The 21,819-nt window shown below is 39.4% G+C and overlaps 1 protein-coding gene across 1 annotated transcript in view; it reads right to left on the reverse strand.

The window, feature by feature from the left end:
* Positions 1-2,400: 2,400 nt before the first annotated feature.
* LOC143027057 (arylalkylamine N-acetyltransferase-like 2) overlaps positions 2,401-21,819 on the reverse strand; it is a 39,096-nt gene continuing 19,677 nt past the window's right edge. The window contains exons 3-5 of the mRNA XM_076187951.1: positions 11,342-11,539; positions 6,629-6,775; positions 2,401-6,467 (exon numbers count right to left, since the gene is read on the reverse strand). Of these exons, the coding sequence (XP_076044066.1) occupies positions 6,204-6,467; positions 6,629-6,775; positions 11,342-11,539 (609 nt within the window). The 3' untranslated portion in view covers positions 2,401-6,203. The remainder of the gene's footprint in view (positions 6,468-6,628; positions 6,776-11,341; positions 11,540-21,819) is intronic.

Consider the following 21,819-nt stretch of genomic DNA (forward strand, 5'->3'; position numbering starts at 1 on the left):
TCTTCATGCAACTCACCTTCTTCACTGCTGCTTCCGTCGGAGATAAAACCCGAAAAGTTACCTGGAGAGGGCGTAACAGGCCCTGCTTCCTTTTTGGTTGTCTAGCACAGATTTCGCAACGTTAAAACAGAAGCCCATTTTCGTGAGTAATTCAATGGTAGAATTAATGCAATCATAGCATCCAGAAAGAGAAGCACTGCTCATGAGAGCGTCATCAATAAAGCTGGTGATGGTGAAGCCTTTTTCTCTTAAAGTAGCAAAGATAGGTTTCATGAGTTTGGTAGAAAGTCTGGGTCCTTCTGAGATTCCATTTGGGAGACAGGTGAACTGATAGACTTTGCCATACCATTGAAAGCAAAGGAATTTTTGCTGTTCGCTATTCTAATAGAGTAGTAGGCATGTTTAAGATCCACAGATGCCATATAGTCCCCTTCATTTATCAGTCTGATAGCTTGTTCAAAGTTCTCCATTTTAATATGGATATAGGGAATGTGCTTGTTTAATTTTTTGTTCCGCCAGGCTAAAGTCATATTCCACATTCTCAAAACACAGGTAACCGATATCATTGACATTAATATTCAAGTGACAATGTTTGACTATGTCTAGAATACTGTATATGTATCACTAGTGATTTTTTCCCACTCATGTACAAATCTGTGAAGGGAACCTTCCACAAGGTTGGTACTTGCCTGGTTTATTGTCGGGGAGTGCTGCGTCCCCTGCCTTTGCAGTTTTTTTAATCCAAGACCTGCCGAGCGTAGTAAGGCCTCTGGTCTACCCATGTCCTAGCCTCCGCTGTCCATAGGGTTGAACGCTTTTAGTTGATCCATATCACTCCTCAGTTCAGCGAGAGCTGAGGAGTCGTCATGTACTTGGAAAGCAGTACGTGACGTGGAGCCGTCGGGGGGCGGGGGGGGGGGGTTGCCATGTCTTTTAGATTTCGATGCGTAGCGCCAACGCGAGTATTTCTATCCCGATGGGAAGTACTGTTGCTTGACCTGCTTGATTTATGCTTGTATTTGCGAGTATGTTGGTTTGTTTCTCCTCCGTGAGAGGAGGCGCCCGACTTCCTGCTTGTGACCGACGGAGTCGTATGTACGTTGTCGTATTTACCTGATAATTTAGTGTGTTTCGTTAAAACTCAAAATGAGAGCGTCGTAAACGCTTATTAGATGATAAAATGAGCGTCGTAAACGCTTATTAATGATAAAATGAGCGTTGGAAACGCTTATTAGATGATGAAATGAGCGTCGTAAACGCTTATATTGCAAATTGAGCGTCGTAAACGCTTATATATTGCAAATTGAGCGTCGTAAACGCTTATATCATATTGCAAATTGAGCGTCGTAAACGCTTATATTGCAAATTGAGCGTCGTAAATGCTTATATTGCAAATTGAGCGTCGTAAACGCTTATATTATATTGCAAATTGAGCGTCGTAAACGCTATTATATTATATTGCAAATTGAGCGTCGTAAACGCTTATATTATATTGCAAATTGAGCGTCGTAAACGCTTATATTGCAAATTGAGCGTCGTAAACGCTTATATTATATTGCAAATTGAGCGTCGTAAACGCTTATATTATATTGCAAATTGAGCGTCGTAAACGCTTATATTGCAAATTGAGCGTCGTAAACGCTTATATTATATTGGAAATTGAGCGTCGTAAACGCTTAAATTATATTGCAAATTGAGCGTCGTAAACACTCGAATGCCAGGTCAAGCACTAGTAAGCAGGGAACGGTTGAAATCTACGTGCGACAGAGTAAACAATCTTGACGACCGTTCGGAAAGGCAGCGCGTAAGCAACTGTTGGACCGGTATCTCATGTTTGCGAACCCTCAGCAGAATTGTGATTTGCTGATATAAAATGAGCGAAAAAGAGGTAATGAGGAAAGTAAAAGTAGGTGGACAATAATTGGAAAGAAAAGAAATAATGCACTGAGAAATTAAATCGCAAAAGAAGGGACAAGGTTTAGGAAAAAGGAAGTTGTGTGTTTATCTTGAAAGTTAAAGAATATCATATAGACGAAGATGACGTTGGTGGGGTTGAAGGAAATGGGGGTTGGGAAATACTTGGTGAAAAGAAAAGGAGACTAGGGCAAGTGAAGATGACAGTAAGATGTTGAAAATGAGGAAAGTAGCGGTAAGAGGTGGGAAAATGGATAAGATGCGGATATAAGGAAATAGGAAAGATTGAGAAATGAGTGCAATGCATTTTTGAGAGGCACAGGAAGGTATAGATACCAAAGGTTCGTTTATTCCTTCAATTATGTACTTGCCTATAAATTTTGTGCACGTAGGTTCTTCATCGATCGAAAGTTCCGCTAGTATATTTTTCAAGTGTCGCCACGTTATTCATTGCGGTGTGGAGAAAAGGACAAAAAAAAGAATGTAGAAGAGTAATCCATTTATTGAATATATCAGGAAAAGTACATGAAGGAATATTAAGCTGGGTATGAGAGATCACAGGCGAAAAGGTTGGAGGCGAATGTGGGGGAGGAAAAGGAGAGAGGGAATGTGGAAATAAGAGGTAATTCCGAAAATCAATGAACAAAAATCAAAATAGAATGAAAATATCAATGTGTTGCATTCCCCAACCCTTTTTTTTGACAACCGTGGGAGAAGAATGGGATGATCATATTATTATTATTATTGTTAATATTATTATTGTTATTATTAATATTATTATCATTATTATCATCATTATTATTATTGTTATTATTATTATGTATTCAATTTATAACACACTATCGGAAAGTAAGATAGAAAAGTCTGTATATTTCGACCACTCTCTGTGGTCTTCTGTTGAAGAATTGTCACCTCAGAACGTCGACTTGAAGAACTGTCACCCCAACCAAAAACACCCGAAGAATCGTCACCCAATTTAGGTTAGGTTACGGTAGTTTAGAAACCCTAAGATAACCCACCTGAAGAATTGTCACCCCAGAATAGCCCACCTGAAGAATTATCACCCTGTCGAAGTCTGGGGTAACATTTCTTCAGGTGATTCGAATATTTTGTTTCATACCTTATTTTCCAATAGTGGGCTATAAGTTTAATTCTACCAATGTGCTACATTATTTTGATAATGTAGCACGCTGGTAGAATACTAGAATTAAGCTTATAACCCACTATTGGAAAATATGATAAGAAATATAAGATTCGGATCACCCTTTTTTTTTTTGGGGGGGGGGTTACCTCCCTTGTAAGGGGGAAAACATTTGGTATATATATATATATATATATATATATATATATATATATATATATATATATATTTATAAATATCACTTTGACAAAATGTTGTAGCACATATGTAATTATTAATTACATATGTGCTACAACATTATTACTAATTAATAATCGCGAAGAACCCATAGTTGGAATAAAAAGGAAACTTTAGAAGAATGTGTAACTTCTATATTTAGGCTAATAGCTATAGCCCTCTTCAGGAAAGTAATTTCCTGAAGAGGGGACAGGGTTCTGTCGTTATATCCGAAGATCCATTATAATAGAAGATCCGTTGTAACCGATGGAAATACCGGACAGATCCGTATTATCCAGAAATTTGCCCGGTATTAGAAATTAGTAGGATTAAAAATTACAGTAACCCCTCGATATAACGGACGATATGGGGACAAGGGCCTGTCGTTATATCCGAAGATCTGTTATAACCAAGGATTTCTCGCTATAACGGATTTTCCTCCGTTATAGCGAGGGTTTGTCCGGTCAGATTTTTTGTCCGTTATATTCGATATCCGTTATATCGAGATCCATTATATCCAGGGTTTATTATATATATATATATATATATATATATATATATATATATATATATATATATATTGTGTGTGTGTGCTTGCAATATCACCACAGGAGAGAAACTTGTAGACAGTGCTTCCGTGTATTCTCTTATGTGGTAATACTGCATAATTTGTTTCACGATTATGTGAAAATCCTGTATATATATATATATATATATATATATATATATGATCGCTAGCTCAGCTTTTTGTAATATCTTTTAGACATTCTATTAAGGTGTCTTAAGGTGGTCTTATTGTCTCTATTGAGATCTGAGATGATTTCTCCGAAGGAGGTCATCTGTGCTGCCAAGTCGCATTTTCGAGTCTCTTGACTCTTCTTTGGTGGCTTAGTATAGTGACTGTCTCTATGTTAGAGTTGCTATTGAACTGAAAATGTCAGATGGATGGTATTTAAGGACGAGAATAGCTGTGTTGTGTACTCGTTCTTGGTGTTGATAGGCTCGTCCGATCGGGTGAGCTCTCCCTGTGCTCGTATTGGCTTTGTCCGACAACAGATTTTCCTCCTCATTCTCGGAAACGCTAACAGGTCGGATGTCTGGATGTTTAAACTAGGGTTCATATCTTTGATTAATTAATAGCGCTTCCAATATCTCAATAGACAATAACACCTCCTTGAGACACAAAGAGAATGTCTTTAAAAAATACAAAAAGCAGAACTAGTAATCATATTTAACTCTATCTGTTTAAGAGAGAATCTCTGACCCATTTATACATATAATATATATATATGTGTATATATATGTATATATATATATATATATATATATATATATATATATTGTGATCTTATGTGGAGAATAGAATAGTACAGGGTGGAGACATATTTGAAACGAAAAATGTGGTGTTTCAGTGTATCATTTATGAAATACCCGTATGAATTAACAAATGGGAACCAACACTAAGGAAGTGTGAGGGGGGGAAATGAAAATTAAACTACTATTGTGGATGTGCTATCAACAAAATACATCGAAAGGAATAGTAGAAGTATGTAAGGAAATGAAAGTGAGTGTGGATTTTACTAAAAGTTAGACGCAACAAGTAGAGGAATGAGATGAAACCCAAAATTTATTATGTAGGAAGGATTGCGGTTTTTAGATATTTAACAGATGTAGCGACTATTGGAGATGTGTAGAAAGAAATTATTCAGATAATGTTTAAAAATAGTAACTGGTGCATTTAAAGGGAAAAAATAAATATTTTATCTAAAATAGTCATTTGTTAACTGAGACAAAATTAGGCTCTGTTAGTGTAACGTGAACCAGCCAAGTAAAGCGTCTACGTTGGGAACAGTCCTAGTGGGAATCGACAGTGGAATTGTTTTAAGGATTTGTATTATTTGGTTTACTTTATATAACTTTAGGGGAGTAAAGACCACTTCAAGTTTGAAAAAATAATAATTGTTAAAAGGTGGATGTGGAGGATTTTTTTCTTCTGAAATGGTATGGAGACATAGGGACGAATCAGCCTGGCTTAGACAAATCCTTTCCCACGTTTGTATACTCCATGGAAGACCAACACTACATAAGAATGTGATAAAAAAAAAATAAAGAACAAAAAAGTGAGTGTATATCAGGGGCGAAAGTGGAGGACGTGGAATGAGATGAGGGAGTAGAGAGAGGTATAGAGAGGGTGAACGACTGGGTTTGGATGCGTGACGGGGGAAGGGAAGAATATATTTATTTATCTATTTTTAAGGACTGAGGAAAATAGTCCCACTAATCTAATTTTGGTTCCATATATATACATGTATCAATCATATTTCTCAATTGAGAAGGTTTCTGCATTCCACAATTGATACAAGGTAACTTCGGTTCGTAACGGTTTCCCTGGTCATATGCAAGTCTGGTCTACTATATAGTGTGAACGTGCATTTGATTTATTATTCATGTGTTTGAATCGAATTCACATGCCCCAGGTTAAACCCAGAACTGAAATAAATTGATCACATTTGATTGTGCATTCATTTATCATTATTTCTTTTCATTTTCAACCCTTTTGCAGATTTTCAGTTGGTTGTGTCCATTTTTTTCCTGTCTTTGTAAGTAGTTTTTTCCTGTTGTATGTAGTTTTTTGCGTATGCTTTGATCCTTTCATTTTTCTTATTTGATTACTAATATATTATTGTAGATTTACTCTTTTATAGTATTTGTTCTCAAAATATTTACGGGAATGGGAGCTATGCTTGTGGTGTCCCGTCTTTGTATCTTGCAGTGTCTAGTTTGCTCTTAAATTCCTGTATGGTTTTTGCACATACTATTGTTTTGTCCATTTTGTGTGTGTGTTAGTGTTAGTGTGTGTGTGTGTGTGTGTGTGTGTGTGTGTGTGTGTGTGTGTGATCATATACATTATAGTCTATGTTTCTTTGATCTCTTATGGGTTAGGATTCTTGCTACATTTATCACCAGATGACTTCGTTCCTGGTTCCACAAGCCTCTTAGCCATTACTTTAGCAGATGGCGTGCCTAGCATTCTGTCCATGTCAAACACCCGTTCTCCAGCGATTTCGAAAGATTCATAATCCATTGTGTATTGGGATTCGTAGCCAAGTCGTTCTAGCATCTTCTGGGATGGAATTGCAGTGGCCTGTGCCGTGGCCAGCTCGCATCCCAACTCCTTTCCATTCCTTTCAGCAATCTAAGACAAAAAAGACAATTATTTTTAGTGACACCCACAATTTTTTTATTTGTTTTATTTGCCTATCAATTCTATTTTCTATTTGTTTATTTATTTATTTATTTATTTGTTTATTTATTTATTTATTCATTTATTTATTTATCTTCTTTTTGTAGACATACCTGAACAAGCTTTTTCCCTATGCCCCGTCCTGCATATTCTGCTGATACCGTTATCATAGCTAACTCAAGGATCTTGGTGACGTCATATTGTTCATAGAAGTCCACAGCTTCCTCCAGCACAGACAACACCGTGTGAAGTGTCTTCACCTTAAACAAACAATAAGAAATATATGATAATGCGTGTTTGTACATCCGATCACAAAGCAAATATGCATGTAATCCCAGTGTCATTGTCAATATATATTTGATCACAGTGGGATAAATCATATGTTTCTGTGTGCGATCACACTGCAGTAACATGCACGTGATCCCAGTGTGATTTACCATGGTCTCGGATCTCGCGTTCGACAGCTTCACGGACGAGAGCTCAGAGCTCGTATGACCGATCTATGGGTAATATTGTGACCTTGCACACACACACCCAACTCCCAGCCCACAAGAGTTGGAGTAACGACTCTGTTTTTTTTTTCTACAGTGGGCGGAATACAAACCCGGACCGTTGTGATAGCAGTTGCGATCGCTACCATCAAACCGTGTTTCATTGTTGATATATGTTTGATTAAAGTGGGATGATTTATGTTTCTGTGCGCGATCACATTGTATTAGAGGATGCATATTGGTATGTGATCATACAACTATCAATTAAGTTTGAAATTAACACAATAGTCGTCAGTCTGGTAGCCAGAAGAATAGGATAAGTGCCGACGAATGAAGGAATTAAATGGAGAGAGTCAGATAGTAGATGGAAATATAGACTCAATCACAGACGGGTAGAGTATCACTAGAAATAAGGACCCAAAACTATTCAGTAATAATAATTAAATAAGAAGAGAAAATGCATAACAAATTCAAAGAGAAAAACTACTGATTGAAGTCTTGGTTGTTCCTTTATTATTGATATTATTATTATTAATAATTATTATTATTATTATTATTATTATTATTATTATTATTATTATTATCATCATCATTATCATCATCATTTACTATTATAATACTGTGCGTCTGTTTTATAGCTGTCCTTTTGTCTCCACCCTGTATCCGCTGGTTTGTTTACACACTGGTTAAAGTATATTTTTAGTTAAGCGCCGTTTACCCGGCGCTGCTTTTATTGACTTTGGACAAGCGTCTTCATTCGTTAGCGACTAAAATCATGAATTCACAGCGTCTGTTTGACGCTGCAATAAAGTTAAACATGTTCAACTTTACCGCTTGCGTCTAGCGTTTCATTAGCGATTAAAAAATCTAGCGTCTAGCGTCATGCAAACTGGCCTTTACAATACAACATGTTTGTTCCAACTTCATTACATTTTTTCCTTTCGTGATTCTCTGATATCTGTACAGTTAAAGTATCCTATAATTATCAGTCTCTTATTCTTTTGGTTTGATTTGTTCTGTTACGTTTTGTGTTTTGATGTATTTACACAACTAATTGTGATGTACAGGAAAGGAGCTATGTTCAAATAGGCCTGTGTCTTGTCTTCCATCGATCAGACTTAGCTTTTCATTTTAGATTCTGGATTGGTCTAGTTCCATTTTTATGCTGCATTATTCAGATGGTGATGATGATACGGTTTAACGTCACACATTTCCCACTATCGGGAGGCTTTGTAGCGTGTAATGAACCATGCCCCTGGATTCGAACCGGTTTCAATTCGACCATCGCCGCAAGCAACGACGCCCTAACCCTCTCAGCCAGCGAACTACCTTTGCAATTAAGAAGTGTATAAATAAAAATCATTGACCCTGCTGGCACATTACCCCAGTATTCACCAACAGGTTAAAACTATGGAGAGGACACTGCGACGACAACATAGCCCATAATGAATTATTTTCACTGAGCGATCAATGAATTAAAGAATAACATTACGCTAAATATAATAAGTTAAGGGTCAGAATAAGAAATTTACACATTTTATTTTAAAACTCCAAGCAGAGTTAATAAGAAAGCATTTCCGACCATTCCCACGAAATATTTTTGCTTGAACTTGAACTTGAACAAACTTGAACTTGAACTTGAACTTGAACAAATAAAAATTCAACTCCGAAAAAAAAAAATCGTCTGCACTTCGAAAACAAGTTCGGGAATCCCCGGAAGTGTGACGTTGTTCACACTCCACTGTTGCATCTATCGAATAGCTGTGAGATTTTTTTTATAAAGTCTTTTTCATTGTGTAGCTGCTGAGTGTAAAAATTGTTAAGGAATGTACCAACAAAAACAACACCGTCAATAATTTGGATATCCAAGCAGTAGGCACAAATCCAGTGTCTACCGATTTATTAAATATTTCAGTTAACTGGTTGCAGATTTCAGATCTACACTCCTTAAGCACTCTTGGAAAAATTTCATCTGGACCCGGGGATTTTGTAGCTTTAAGGCTTTCAATATGCTTGACTACTTCTTTACTAATGCTGATATTAGATAGACTACTTTCTTCATCCCCTCTGAAAATCGGATCGCAGTCAGGTACTTTATCTAACCTCTCATTAGTAACCACCAATAGAAAATAATTGTTAAACTTCTCACTCATTTTTCCCTCCGATTCTGTCATGACATTGTCATCGCTTTTAATTGGTCCTATTCTTTCTTTATTTTTTGTTCTATGGAGATGAAAGAAACCCTTTGGGTTGGATCTTACTTGACTGTCAACCTTAATTTCATAATTACGTTTCGCTGTGCGTGTTTTCCTTTTAACCAGCTTTGCCATTTCATTATATCTTGATCTAAGGTGTGATTCCTCGTTTTTTTTTTTTTTTTTTTTTTATACGTAAAGTCCTCTTTTAATTCCGATCTCATGTTTCAATCTGTCCGTTATCCACTTGGGAGTATTACTATTTTTCCGTATTGACTTCAGGGGGATAAATATATTTTGTGCATTAATAAATAATTAGATCAGTTAGATTCCTATACATTTCATTCAAATTGCTGACTTGTCTGGTGAGCCCCCGCCCCCAAGTGACCTGACCCAAGGTATGCATATTATCCTCCGTGACCCAACCCCTGGTCAGGTACCGAGACATGACCCCCCGTCGACAATGTCCGAAACGTCCGTATAACATTTCACATTCAATTTCAAATAGGATTTTATATTGTCAAAGTTTGCTCTCCTGAAGTCTGGTACTTGGACGTTATTCGTACTTTTTAATTCTTCCCAAATAATATTAAATCTTATTTCCTGATGATCGCTAGAGTCTATCTCCCACTTTTACGTTGCTCATTGGGTGTTCATTATTAGTTAAAAGTAAGTCCAGGGTATTTTCTCCCCTCGTAGGATCGGTAATCACTTGTTTTAGGAAATTATCTTGCACCACATCTAGGAATTTCTTCGTTTCCTGATCTCCTATTAAAGTTTCCCAGTCAATGTTTCTATAATTAAAATCTCCCATGATCACAACGTTTTTGTACCGGGACGCTCTGTGAATTTCATGAATCAAGGGATCAGTCTGCTCAATGCTGTGATGAGCATGAAAAAGGAACGAATAAAAGGATTGTGGGTTAAACTGAGCAAACCGCAGTGCTGCGTGCAACGAATTCATGAACATAATTTATACTTTTCAATAAATCCTGGCTTTTTACATTCCACAAAATAACAAAGCTGCATATTTTGCATATTTTCATGAAATTAATATAATTATGTTTAACTGGATTTTGAAAAGGCCACGTCACTACGCTTTTTTTTTTTTTTTTTTTAGGGTGACTGACGTGTTCAGACGGTGACTTAATGTTGTGGATGAATGACGCACGCTATTCAGTTTATCCCTGGCATTTATGTCTTTGTAAAGGTGATGTTCCACTTGCCACAGGCACACGTTATCCTTGTACAGGTCTGTCATTTGAATAACGTCCTCACGACTGCAGTAGAGTTGTGACTTCTGTGACATGATGAATGAAGCGGTTTGGTGGGACTTTTGTTGCGCGCCACCAATCCACCACTGCTGGGAGGACGGTGACGAGAGTTAGATACCTCGCGCGCCTCAATTTGAGTGTGTTGCGGGGACAGCCGGGGACAGTTCTCTACGATTTGACGTGTAGTGGGGCGGGGCCTAACAATGGTCGCGCTGTTTCGGTGTTTTTCGTTGGCCAATCACAAGCCTCAGTAAATAAGATCCAATGAAATACAACAATATTCCCATACTCTATAAATGATAGATTAGTACTAATCCACGATCGTTTTGTACTAAACATCATTTATCTCACCTTCTTTTCATGAGAATCAGTCTAATGATGTGGATCTGTACAAATGCTTTCCTCAAAAAAGAAAAAGAAAGTGGAAATAGGGTTATTTAAAGGTACCGTCACACTACGCGTCAAATCGTGGAGTATTCAACCCGGCGGTCCCCGCAACACACCACTGTCCTCCCAGCAGTGGTGGGTTGGTGATGCGCCACAAAAGACCCACCAAACCGCCTCACTCACCATATCACAGAAGTCTCAACTCCACTGGTGTCATGAAGACGTTATTCAATTAATAGAACTGTATAAGGATAAGGTATGCCTGTGCCAAGTGAAACACCACCTGTGCAAAGATGTGACAGCTTTGATGAACTGAATAGAGCGCGTCACTCCACGGCAAAAGTCACCGTTTGAACACAGGGCGAGTAAAATGCGCGCGCCTTTCCCGCGTCAGACCACCCTGACTCAAAAGACGCGTAGTGTGTTAATTAAAAAACATAGCATCTGGTTATATACACTTTGAATCTGGTTATAGATACCTTGATCTTCGGACTGGTGATGGCTTCATCGAAGGTGCTCGATTGTTCCTTGGTGAGGACGGTGGCCAGGAGTGTTCCAACAATCTTCCCGCTCGTCTTTTCTCGCGCCACGACAGATGCCCCGCTCTGGCTCCATTCCCTCACCGAGCCGTGAATCCACTCCTTGTTGTCCTCGTAGGTCATGTGCAGGCCTGTGCTCTGGAGAAAAGGCTCGGTTGTAGTCATAAGAACATAAGAATGGAGGCGGCTGCAAGAGACCATAAGGCCTACACTATAGATAGTTCCGTGTCGGCGTACTTATCCATAAAGTTATTTAATCTTCTCAACAATCAATCGTTTCAGCACTCACTGCAAGGTTACTAAGGACATAAAAATAGAGGAGACTGCAAGAGACCATAAGGTCCCTTACCATCTCACCCGTATCCATAAACCTATCTCATCTCTTAAAACAACCAAATATCATCAAGCACATGTTTGTAGCATGCATAGGGGTAAGGAGCCTATGCCAAGCGGCACTGAGTAGCTGCGGCTGAAGTCATCTTTGCCCTATGATGCGATTTAGGGACTGTTTGGACGGGTAACCAACAGTCACTGCTGGGAATCGGAGAGGAATGCGGGATTCGAACTCACAACTAAGCGAATGCAAAGGCAGAATGCTACCGATTACGCCACCAGCGCACAAAGTGTGCCGATACTAAAAAAAAAAAAAAAAAAAGAATCATAATACCAAACCCCAAAGTTGACGTCACAGTTACCACGTTCTCTATCGGCAGTTGGGCAAACTACCAAGGTGCGGTCAACCATAATGCATTGAAAAGAGTAAACAATGTTGACATGCGACCAGTTTCCAAATGTTTTATTGTTAGAGGATGATGTCCCTGGGGCTAAGATAGACATTGATCCTAGTGGCAGTTATTCCAACATTCAATTGAAGCGTTGGTTGGAGTGTCGAGGACTAAAGAATGTGGAAACAAGGTGGAAAGGTACGCTCCCCCATGGCCACTTCTGCTAGCCCCATTGATTGGAGGAGAACCCACACCCAATGTTTTGTATTTATTGAAGCAGCATCCCTGCTTATGGAACACTAAGTACGGGTCCTGATATGATGAAAGGGTTATTCTAAATCGTGACATCAAAAAAGAGGGGTTAGATGCGGTTGTGCTATTTTCCACGACAGCCCCCGTCAAAAATACGCCATTTAAAAACTACTGTCGTTGCTATTAATTCACGTTACTTGTAGGGTTTCAAATACACAGAATGATAGGAGCCATCCGATGATATAGATAAGAATTGCATCTGTGTGACTGGCAAACAAGTTTATATTTACAGATTTTTCCTAACTAAAAAATAGCCCAGTACGAAAAATTGTAGGTACCTGCAAACAACAGATTTATGTGCTTTTTCTGCTCCCAGCACTGGCAACACTTGTGCAAATTTTTAGGTTAGGTTAGGTGCGGTTGTGTTATTTTTCACAACAGCCCCCGTCAAATAAAACACTATCTAAAAATCTATACTGACGTTACTCTCAATTTGCAATATCTATGGGGTTCAAAATACTCAGAATGATAGGAGCAATCCAGTGCTATAAATAAGCATTGTATCTGTGAGACTGGTATTCTTTCTTCATACCCACCAAGTGTGGACACTTTCAACATCCACTTGCTTCATGCAGATCTGCATGAGGCACGGTGTGGGCCCAGCCTAGCCTCTGGACTCCGTAATTGACAATGAATGGATAAACCATATTTGAATTGGACAACATTGTACTGTTTCGGTGTTTGGTGGACTAACTTGCTATCGGATTGAGATGGCCGGATTGGATGTGGGTGGTCATTATTAGGCCCAGACTCACCTATGAAGTGTTTGCTGCAGATGCACGTGTCTTTTTCCACGTTCTCAGTGGTAAAATCCTCTCTTCCACATGCTCGAACCTATGGCTGACATTTTTCAAAGTCCAAATGTGGTTTGGGAAAACGGACCCAGGTAACATCCTTCATATGCGGTCTATCCTCATAACGTGAGTCAATACGACATAATTCATAGTGGCAGTTAGTGGATGGCACTTTGCAAAGGTAAGTGAAATAGGATCCCGTCAAAATAATAATAGTGTAACGAGGCGTACAGATATGTTTGTTCCCAAGGGATTCCCCGTGCGATACCATGTGACGTCATACCAATGTTTGTTTCTATTTTTAGGAACTGTGCGAACCGCTTCTTACGCATGTGCATGATCACACACACACACACACACACACACACACACACACACACATACACACACACGCACACACGACTCGGTTTCGCAGTTGGTAGAGTCCCAGACTGTCAGAATGGCGGTACCGGCGGCACTGGGCTCGAATCCTGCCCAGGGCTGAAATTATTTCAGTATCGCTGCGCTTCGAGTCGTTACTCCAACTCTCGTGGGCGGGGAGTTAGGGGTGTGTGTGCGTGTAAGGTCATAGCATTACCCATAGATCGGTCATACGAGCTCTGAGCTCTCTTCCGGAAGGGAAATAGCTGTCGATCACGAGTCCAACGCGTGATCCAAAGACCAAGGTGAATCACACACACACACACACACACACACACACACACACACATGGTAGAGTTCTTGGCTGTCACTACGGCGATCCGGGTTCGAATCCCGCCCAAGGCTGAAATAATTTCAGTATTGCTGCGCTGCAGGTCGTTACTCCAACTCTCGTGGGCGGGGACTTTGGGGTGTGTTTGCGTGTAAGGTCACAGTATTACCTACAGATCGGTCATATATGAGCTCTGAGCTCTCTTCCGAGAGGGAAATAGCTGTCGATCACGAGTCCAAGACGTGACCAAAGACCATGGCTAATCGCACACACACACATGGGTAAGGTGACATGTGTGTGTGTGTGTGTATTTACCTAGTTATATTTACCTAGTTGTATTTTACGGGACTAGAGCTATGCTCGTTATGACCCGTTTTTGCTCTCCACATCCAGTTTGCTTTTGAAATCGTGTGTGTGTTTGTGTGTGTGTGTGTGTTCAAAGTCACAGCATTAACCATAGATCGGGCCATATATGAGCTGTGAGCTTCCATTCGAGATGGTAATAGTTGTCGATCACGAGTCCGACACATGATTCAAGGCTATGGCTGATCACAATCTCTAGCAGCTTAGGCCTATGCGAGCCGGCACGTCTCCGCTACAGAGTGCTGGATTGCTGTCTTAAGGCTATTTTCTCTCCCACATCCTACCTCCAACCTCCATTTGAATAACCAGAATATGACTTCAGTTATAGAAATATAGACTTCTCTAAGAATATTTCAACAATATGTCTGACATTCGTATAAGTTTACAATCTTAGTTCATCATTCAGCTTATGACGGAAAGATAATTTGATATTTGGAGATTTGAAAAATAAAATATTGTAACCAAAGTCGTTTGCACTCAAACGAACTCTCAACCGTCGACACTGATGAAGCCCATGGAAGCCAAGTGTGATAACCCCTTTATAAAGGCAAAGAATGTCTCCCCCCCCCTCGAATTGACGTTGGCGTCGTGATTTATATGGAAGTTGTTGAGTTTCCACGTCATCAGTTCCACTATTGACCTGTAATGATGTAGAAGTCCAGCTTTACGGAGTGTTGTAGTTTGATAGAGCATATATAATCGATTGCAATCGATTCTAGGTCTGACAGGCTACAAAAGAAGTGCAAGATTCGACTTTCCTTAGTTATTTTTTTTATTTGTTGATTTATTTATTTATTTGCATGATTTTATTTATGTATTTTTGTAACTGCGATTCGGTTACGGAAAACGCCAACGAACGTTTGAGGAAAGCGCTCGTGCCCCTCGTCATGTAAAATTTTCCGCTTCCTGTCATTCAGTGAATTAAACTGAAAAAAGAATTAATCAACAAAGTACTTGGATAAATTATCCTCTTCCAACAAGGCCTTGTAAATGCATTTGTGCTTTTCAAATTGATCGGCTTTCATACTTTTTTCATTTAAACCATTAAAAAAAAGAATGCCGAGCCCTTTTTACCTTCTACTACCTCTCCCCGCCACTCTCTTCTTTACTACTGACTGCACCTCTCCGTTGCGATATTGCCCTTCCCCCTCCCTCTCCAGAATAGAAGATCTAATTATTGCTGACAAAATGCTTTCACGATGCAATGACGCGGTAAACAGTTGATATATAAAATGAACACTTTATTCGATTTAAAGCAACCAGATTTATTAAATTCTTTTTCCCCAAATTATCGGATTGGATGCCCTTCTCCATTTGGATGCTCGGTGCCACCACCTTCGCCCCCACCCACCCCCTCTGCACGCCATTGTCACGATGGGAGTCAGAAAAAATAAACCATAACAATGACCGTTGTTATAGCATTTACCATAGTGACAGCTAAATAAATTCCACTGTCGATATCCAGAGGAATTTATGTAATTATACAGAGGAAAGTTGCCCAGCCGCGCAGCGAGTTAAATGAATTTCCTGGACCCGTATGTCCCAATATTTGAAAAGTTTTCGTTCGGGAGGTCGCACGGGCAGATAGACATTCTTGGCAAAACTAAAATTCTTGCAATCGCCCAAGCTGTGAACGGTATTCAGCCGAAGTAGGTCGCCTTAATAGCGGAGAAAGCTTAAGCTGAGTTCATACAGAGTAGAATGAAGACGTTGATTGTAGAGATCACCGAGTTTCATCATTAGCTGTCGAAATCGACATAATGTTTATTGGCTGCATGAGTGCATGAATGAAGAGCGTCTGCTAAAACGCAAAAGTATGTTGCTTTTGCTGGCAGCATACCCCTTTATTACCTTGCTATCAGGCTTTGAGTTGACGCTTTTTTATGGCCTCTTCTCAAGTCCCTTACTGTGAAACCCAATCCATAGCCACATAATAAACCAAAGCACGCCGACGTAACGGTTTCAATTGAGTTTCAACTTCCACTTGCAAAGTGAAAGAAACAGTTTGAGGTTACCAAGAACAAAGTCTTAGATGTTTGCTCCATTGCAGAGATGGAGCAAGTAGCATGTATTATTTTTGCTTGTACTGACAGTTTGATAAATTGCTCTGCTCACGGGATTCGAACCCCTGGAAACGCGACACTATCATATTGAGCTGGGGCGCTACCAAGTGGATCCCGAAGTAGACACTAAATTTTGTCCTCTTCTCTTGCTGCTATTCTCGGACTGGTAGTACTGGAGACTGGTAGTACTGGAGAAATTTAAGGAGGGTAGTAAAATAAAAGAGAAGTTGAAAAAGGTTGTTGCTCATCCCTGGTCCGTTTATAAGTCACTAGGTCACTAGAATATTGACTGTGCAAAACTGCGCTGGGAATATACAATATGGGGCACTACGAGTACGGGTGTGTGTGTGGGTGGGTTGGCGGATGGATGGATAAATACTCATGGGTGGGTAGTACCCACCCATGAGTACCCACTGGGTACATAAACGTGGATGGGTGTATATTATATTGCATAAGGGTTTTGGAGGCTGCTTCTATAATTCTTAGATTCGAGCATGCTACCGTTTGAACACTCAAGGTATGTACGCATTTTTAAGGACTCCTAGTGGAGCAGGGACTAGAGTTTATGAATAGAATTGGGGATGCCTTAATTTGATCGCCGTGAAGTGCAATTATTCAAGTCGCATTCGGCCTCCCAAGCCCTCTCTGTAACGGTGGACATCAGAGGTGCAGTATGCCAGTGTTGCATTTCCGTGCTGTCACATCATCAGTATGATCAAGCTGATGACTTACATTGTCATTAGATTCCATTTACGACCACACACGTTCGACACTACAGGCTCTTTACAGGCTCCATTTAACATTACCAAGCCGGAGCGACCGTGGTGAAACACAGAGGCCCCTCTTCCAGGGGCACACAGGAAGTCCTGCAGTGGGCCTTAAGGATTAACACACACACAAACACACACACACACACACACACACACACACACACACACACACACACACACACACACACACACACACACGTACATACGCACCACACACACATTAAAAAAAGTTCATTACCCTACATCGCCCTAGTTTTTAATTATCTGATCCTTTTCTCACATCGTCTATACCCCCTACTCTGCTAGCTTCATCATAAATTTAGTTGAGCTTTGCCATCTCCTCCCTCTTCTTTTTTATAAATGTGTGCCCACTCAACCCCCTACCCATTCTGCTTCTCATTCCAGCTACCCAGCGTCGATAATTCAACCTCATCTTCACTCCAACTTAGCAGTCCACTTTTGCACAACCTTGATTTTCTTTGTCGACTGACTTCTGATCTTACGATTATTACCAATATAGCTTCTTTATTCTCAATTCATTCATATACTCCACAAATATATATATATATATATATATATATATATATATATATATATATATTTATATTCTTCATAAGATTGTAAGATGTCCTCTATTCCTGTCCCTCCACCATCGCGATTGTATTGCCCAACCTTCTTCTGTCATACATTTCTTTAAATTCTTTATGCTCTCCATTTTATTGTACCGCTAAAGTTCATGATTTCTTTTTAATCGCCCGCAATTGTCGCAATTCCTAACGGCGTTATTCGAATGCCATATTCCTTGCCCCTTGCAAAACGCATTAAGTTCTGAATCATCCCTTCCAGCGACGGTTTGAACTAACACCCCCCACCCTCCTCACCCTATCCCTCTCGCTCCATAATCCCGCCTCTCCCACATCATCACCATCTCTGTCAAGCCATCCATGTTGCGTTGCTGATCCAACGTTTCTTTTATCGTTCACACTCGCATTCATTTTTCTCTAATTCTGCTTTCGTCCGTAGATGATAGTGAATACTAGTGGTGGGCAGCTACCGGTAAAGTTACCGGTTTTATCGGTAACAGCCTTGACGGTAGCTTACCGGCAATAATTCTGCTACCGTTAAGGTTCCGTTAACCGATAAGCTATACCAAACACTCGTGGAGCGGTAAGCACGACTCGGCTTGGTGGTACTGAGTGACGGTAGTGATGGGCAGCTACCGGTAGCTAGGGGTTTTATCGGTAACAACTTTTAGGGTTGCTTACCAGCAAAAAATCTGCTACCGTTTAGGCTCCGTTAATCCATAGTACTCAGAGAGCGGTAAGCACGTTTCGGCTTGGTGGTACTGAGTGACAGTACTGACGGCCCTACGTAGGATGAAAATTAACAGGAACGTATTCAACGTGCTAGATCGTCCTGCTCCCTTCTCGGCCCACAGATGCACAGTACGAAATGTACGTATTCGAATATGAAAATTAACAGACGTGCTAGATCGTTTTGTTCGTATCTCGGCCCGCAGAGGTTCAGTGCAAAATGTACGTATTCGATTAGTCAGCCTATGTGATCTAGAAATGAAGAGGTGGTCAAACTACTCGAAAACTTTTCAGTCTGCCTGGTTAAAGGATCCCCTGTTTAAAAAATGGTTAGCGGAAGTGAAAGAGGATGGAAATAAGGCACGGGGAGATTGGAGAGACACTGTTTCCACACTTACCAGATCTTCATATTTAACTTTATATTTAATGTTTATTAATATATGCATATTTACATAAATGTACGCAGTTGCTCATGAAAGACACCATCTGCATGTTACAATCTATTTGTACTGTACTTGTATTGGAGTTAATCACAAACAAGTTCACAAATACACTTATCAGACTCGCACGAGTGATGACTGACAAGGATATATATATAAGCTATGGGTTGGGGCAGGGAATACAGTATACCACAACAGACTCACGGAAAGCAGAGACAAGAATAAGCGGGCAGAGACGATCAAAGATTCTGGTGGATTAACACTGTGCCCATTGAAGTGGCCTCTACGACGCAAGGTAACGTGTTATTCAAAAATCATATTTTGTTAGTGATACGCATGTAATTATTATTCGCGTAGTCTTAAGTAACTAATATTTGCGAGCCTTACCCTAGATTGGTGGAGGTGGCGCGCGCTGGCGATTCCGGTGGGCATGTATCCAAATGGATACACAGAATAAAAAATTAAAATAAAATATATGCGTGTGTTTTTTGTCCATTTAAAGGTACATACATACATATACCAAGGCTTTTTCCCTCTTCCAAGGGAGGTCTTGCGACACTGCTTCTGACCCAGGGCGGTGGGCGGGGTGCAGGGATGACCCGTCATCCAGGAGGTGCTCAGATGAGAGGAAGGGTGGGAGGGGTGTGGAGTGTATTTGGGGATGAAATGGGTGGGAGTGTTTTTATGCCTTTCCCTATTTATCCCATTTAAAGGTACTATAATATAAATATAGGGATCGTAGAGTCCTGCTAATACAAAATTAACGTAATTCCAATATAAAAAATGACAACTATGAACAATTGAAAAAAACTTTGACAGAAATTCAAAGGGTTGAGATTGTGTTCCTGAGCCTAATATAAGAGGAACTTGGTAAAAAAAAACATTATGAAAATGACCTACATATGTCAATTCATCTCGCACAAAACCTTTAAAACCTCAATTGTACAAAAAAACTTTGTCCTGACTAAATGAAAAATGGGTGATTTTGGAAATTAATTTTTATGTGTAATGTGTAAAAATGATGCATGTAATTATTTTTCTTTTATGAAATTCTGTTTCTATGTGAAAAATATATTCTTTGTATGAAATTGCACTTACATAGAGACGGAAGTGGAGTGTGAGAGGGGGAGGGGGGGATTGGTGCGTAGGCCTATGCACTGAGGGAGAGGAGGTAATGCTGTGACCTTACACGCACCCCCTCCCTACTCCCCGCCCACAAGAGTTGGAGTAACGACTCGGAGCGCAGGATTTTTATAGTGACGACGTTACAAAACTTGTGACTACACACCATAGTAGGATGAAATTTGTTTAGATTTAAGTCATAAAGGCGACTCGAACTTGGGACGTCACTACTACCTCACGAGTCTTTTACCGGTAAATTACCGGTAATTCCGGTAACGGCATAGTTGTTTACCGGTAATTCCGGTATTGAAATTAGCGGTATTTGCCCAGCACTAGTGAATACATACATGTACATGAATGCATTCATGCGTACATACATACAGTACATACATGCATACAGACATACATATGTCATACATGAATACATGTATAATGTATATATATATATATATATATATTTGTGTGTGTGTGTGTGTGTGTGTGTGTGTGTGTGTGTGTGTGTGTGTGTGTGTGTGTGTGTGTGTGTGAAATAAGAAAAAGTCTTGGTACACAAAGTCATTAATGAGAAAAACTTTTTCTTATTTCATTTGTGACTTTTTGTGTTTTACCAGTTCCTTTCCTAGTGTAATATTTCGTGTCATCTTGTACTATGCCAGTTCCTTTCCTAGTGTTTAATTTTGTGACATCTCGTACAAAGCCTGTTCCTTTCCTAGTGTATAATCTTGTTATTTTTAAACATCTTTGTAACACAACTTTTTCTGTATTCCCCTGAAGATCTGAATTACACGAAAGCGCTTGGGAATTACTGTTTTCTTCCGATTTCCTTAGTGGTTACCAGCAAAATTTGTGGATCACGTGTTGTTTTTAGTGATCTTTCTGCATGTGTGTGTGTGTGTAATACATTTATTTATTTATCTATTTTATTTTATATTATTTTAATTTTATTTTTGTAGAAAAGGTGGTAGAAAAATGCAGGTCTGAGTAGGAATACTATATTGCTGACGTTTCGACAAGTCTTCAGTCTGTACGTACTGAATGTATATATATATATATATATATATATATATATATATATATATATATATATATATATATATGCATATACTCTCACGAACGCAAGACATTATGGCAACATTTTTGCAGACGATGCAAAAACCCTGAGAAGTGTGAAAAATTAATAGGTCTGTAGGCCAAAAGATCTAAACACTATTTTTGCATGGAGCCAAACACGGAAAATTAATTTCAGTATAAAAAATTGTAAAGAATTGGAAGTGAGCAACGACTTTGAAAAACCATCTTTGAGCTATTTCTTGGGAAGTGAATCTATTACAAAATCAAACGAGGAGAAATATTTGTAAGTGTTGATAAAAGACAACCTGTCACCTGACAAACGTATCAACAGGAGTATGGGAGAGACGTACGGACTGTTGCAGAAAATGGCTTTTAACTATATGGATGAAAAAAAAAATCATTAAATCCCTGATACGCCCAAGACTGATAGTCAGTAGCATGGTCCCCACACTGAGTGAAGGATATAAGCAAAATCGTAACAACATAAAGGGCAGCAACTAAAATCTGGCAGATAAACAATATAAGGAAAGAGTAAAATCACTATGTCTGCCAACTTTGAAAAATCGAAGAGAAAGAGGACTGACGTCATATTTTTCTGGTGTTTGATCAAACATTTTGGTGTTATATGATTTTTTGTTTTATTTGACCAAATGACAAGACATCTTGTCATCGGAGTTTAATGGGTTAATGATAGGAGGGATTTCATAGGTCATGAAAAGTAAATTAAGGAAGACTACATGTCTGAATGATGCGA

The sequence above is a fragment of the Oratosquilla oratoria genome, chromosome 7, assembly GCF_046742065.1.
Source record: "Oratosquilla oratoria isolate Oo_2021 chromosome 7, ASM4674206v1, whole genome shotgun sequence".
In the NCBI taxonomy this organism is placed as follows: Eukaryota; Metazoa; Arthropoda; class Malacostraca; order Stomatopoda; family Squillidae; genus Oratosquilla; species Oratosquilla oratoria.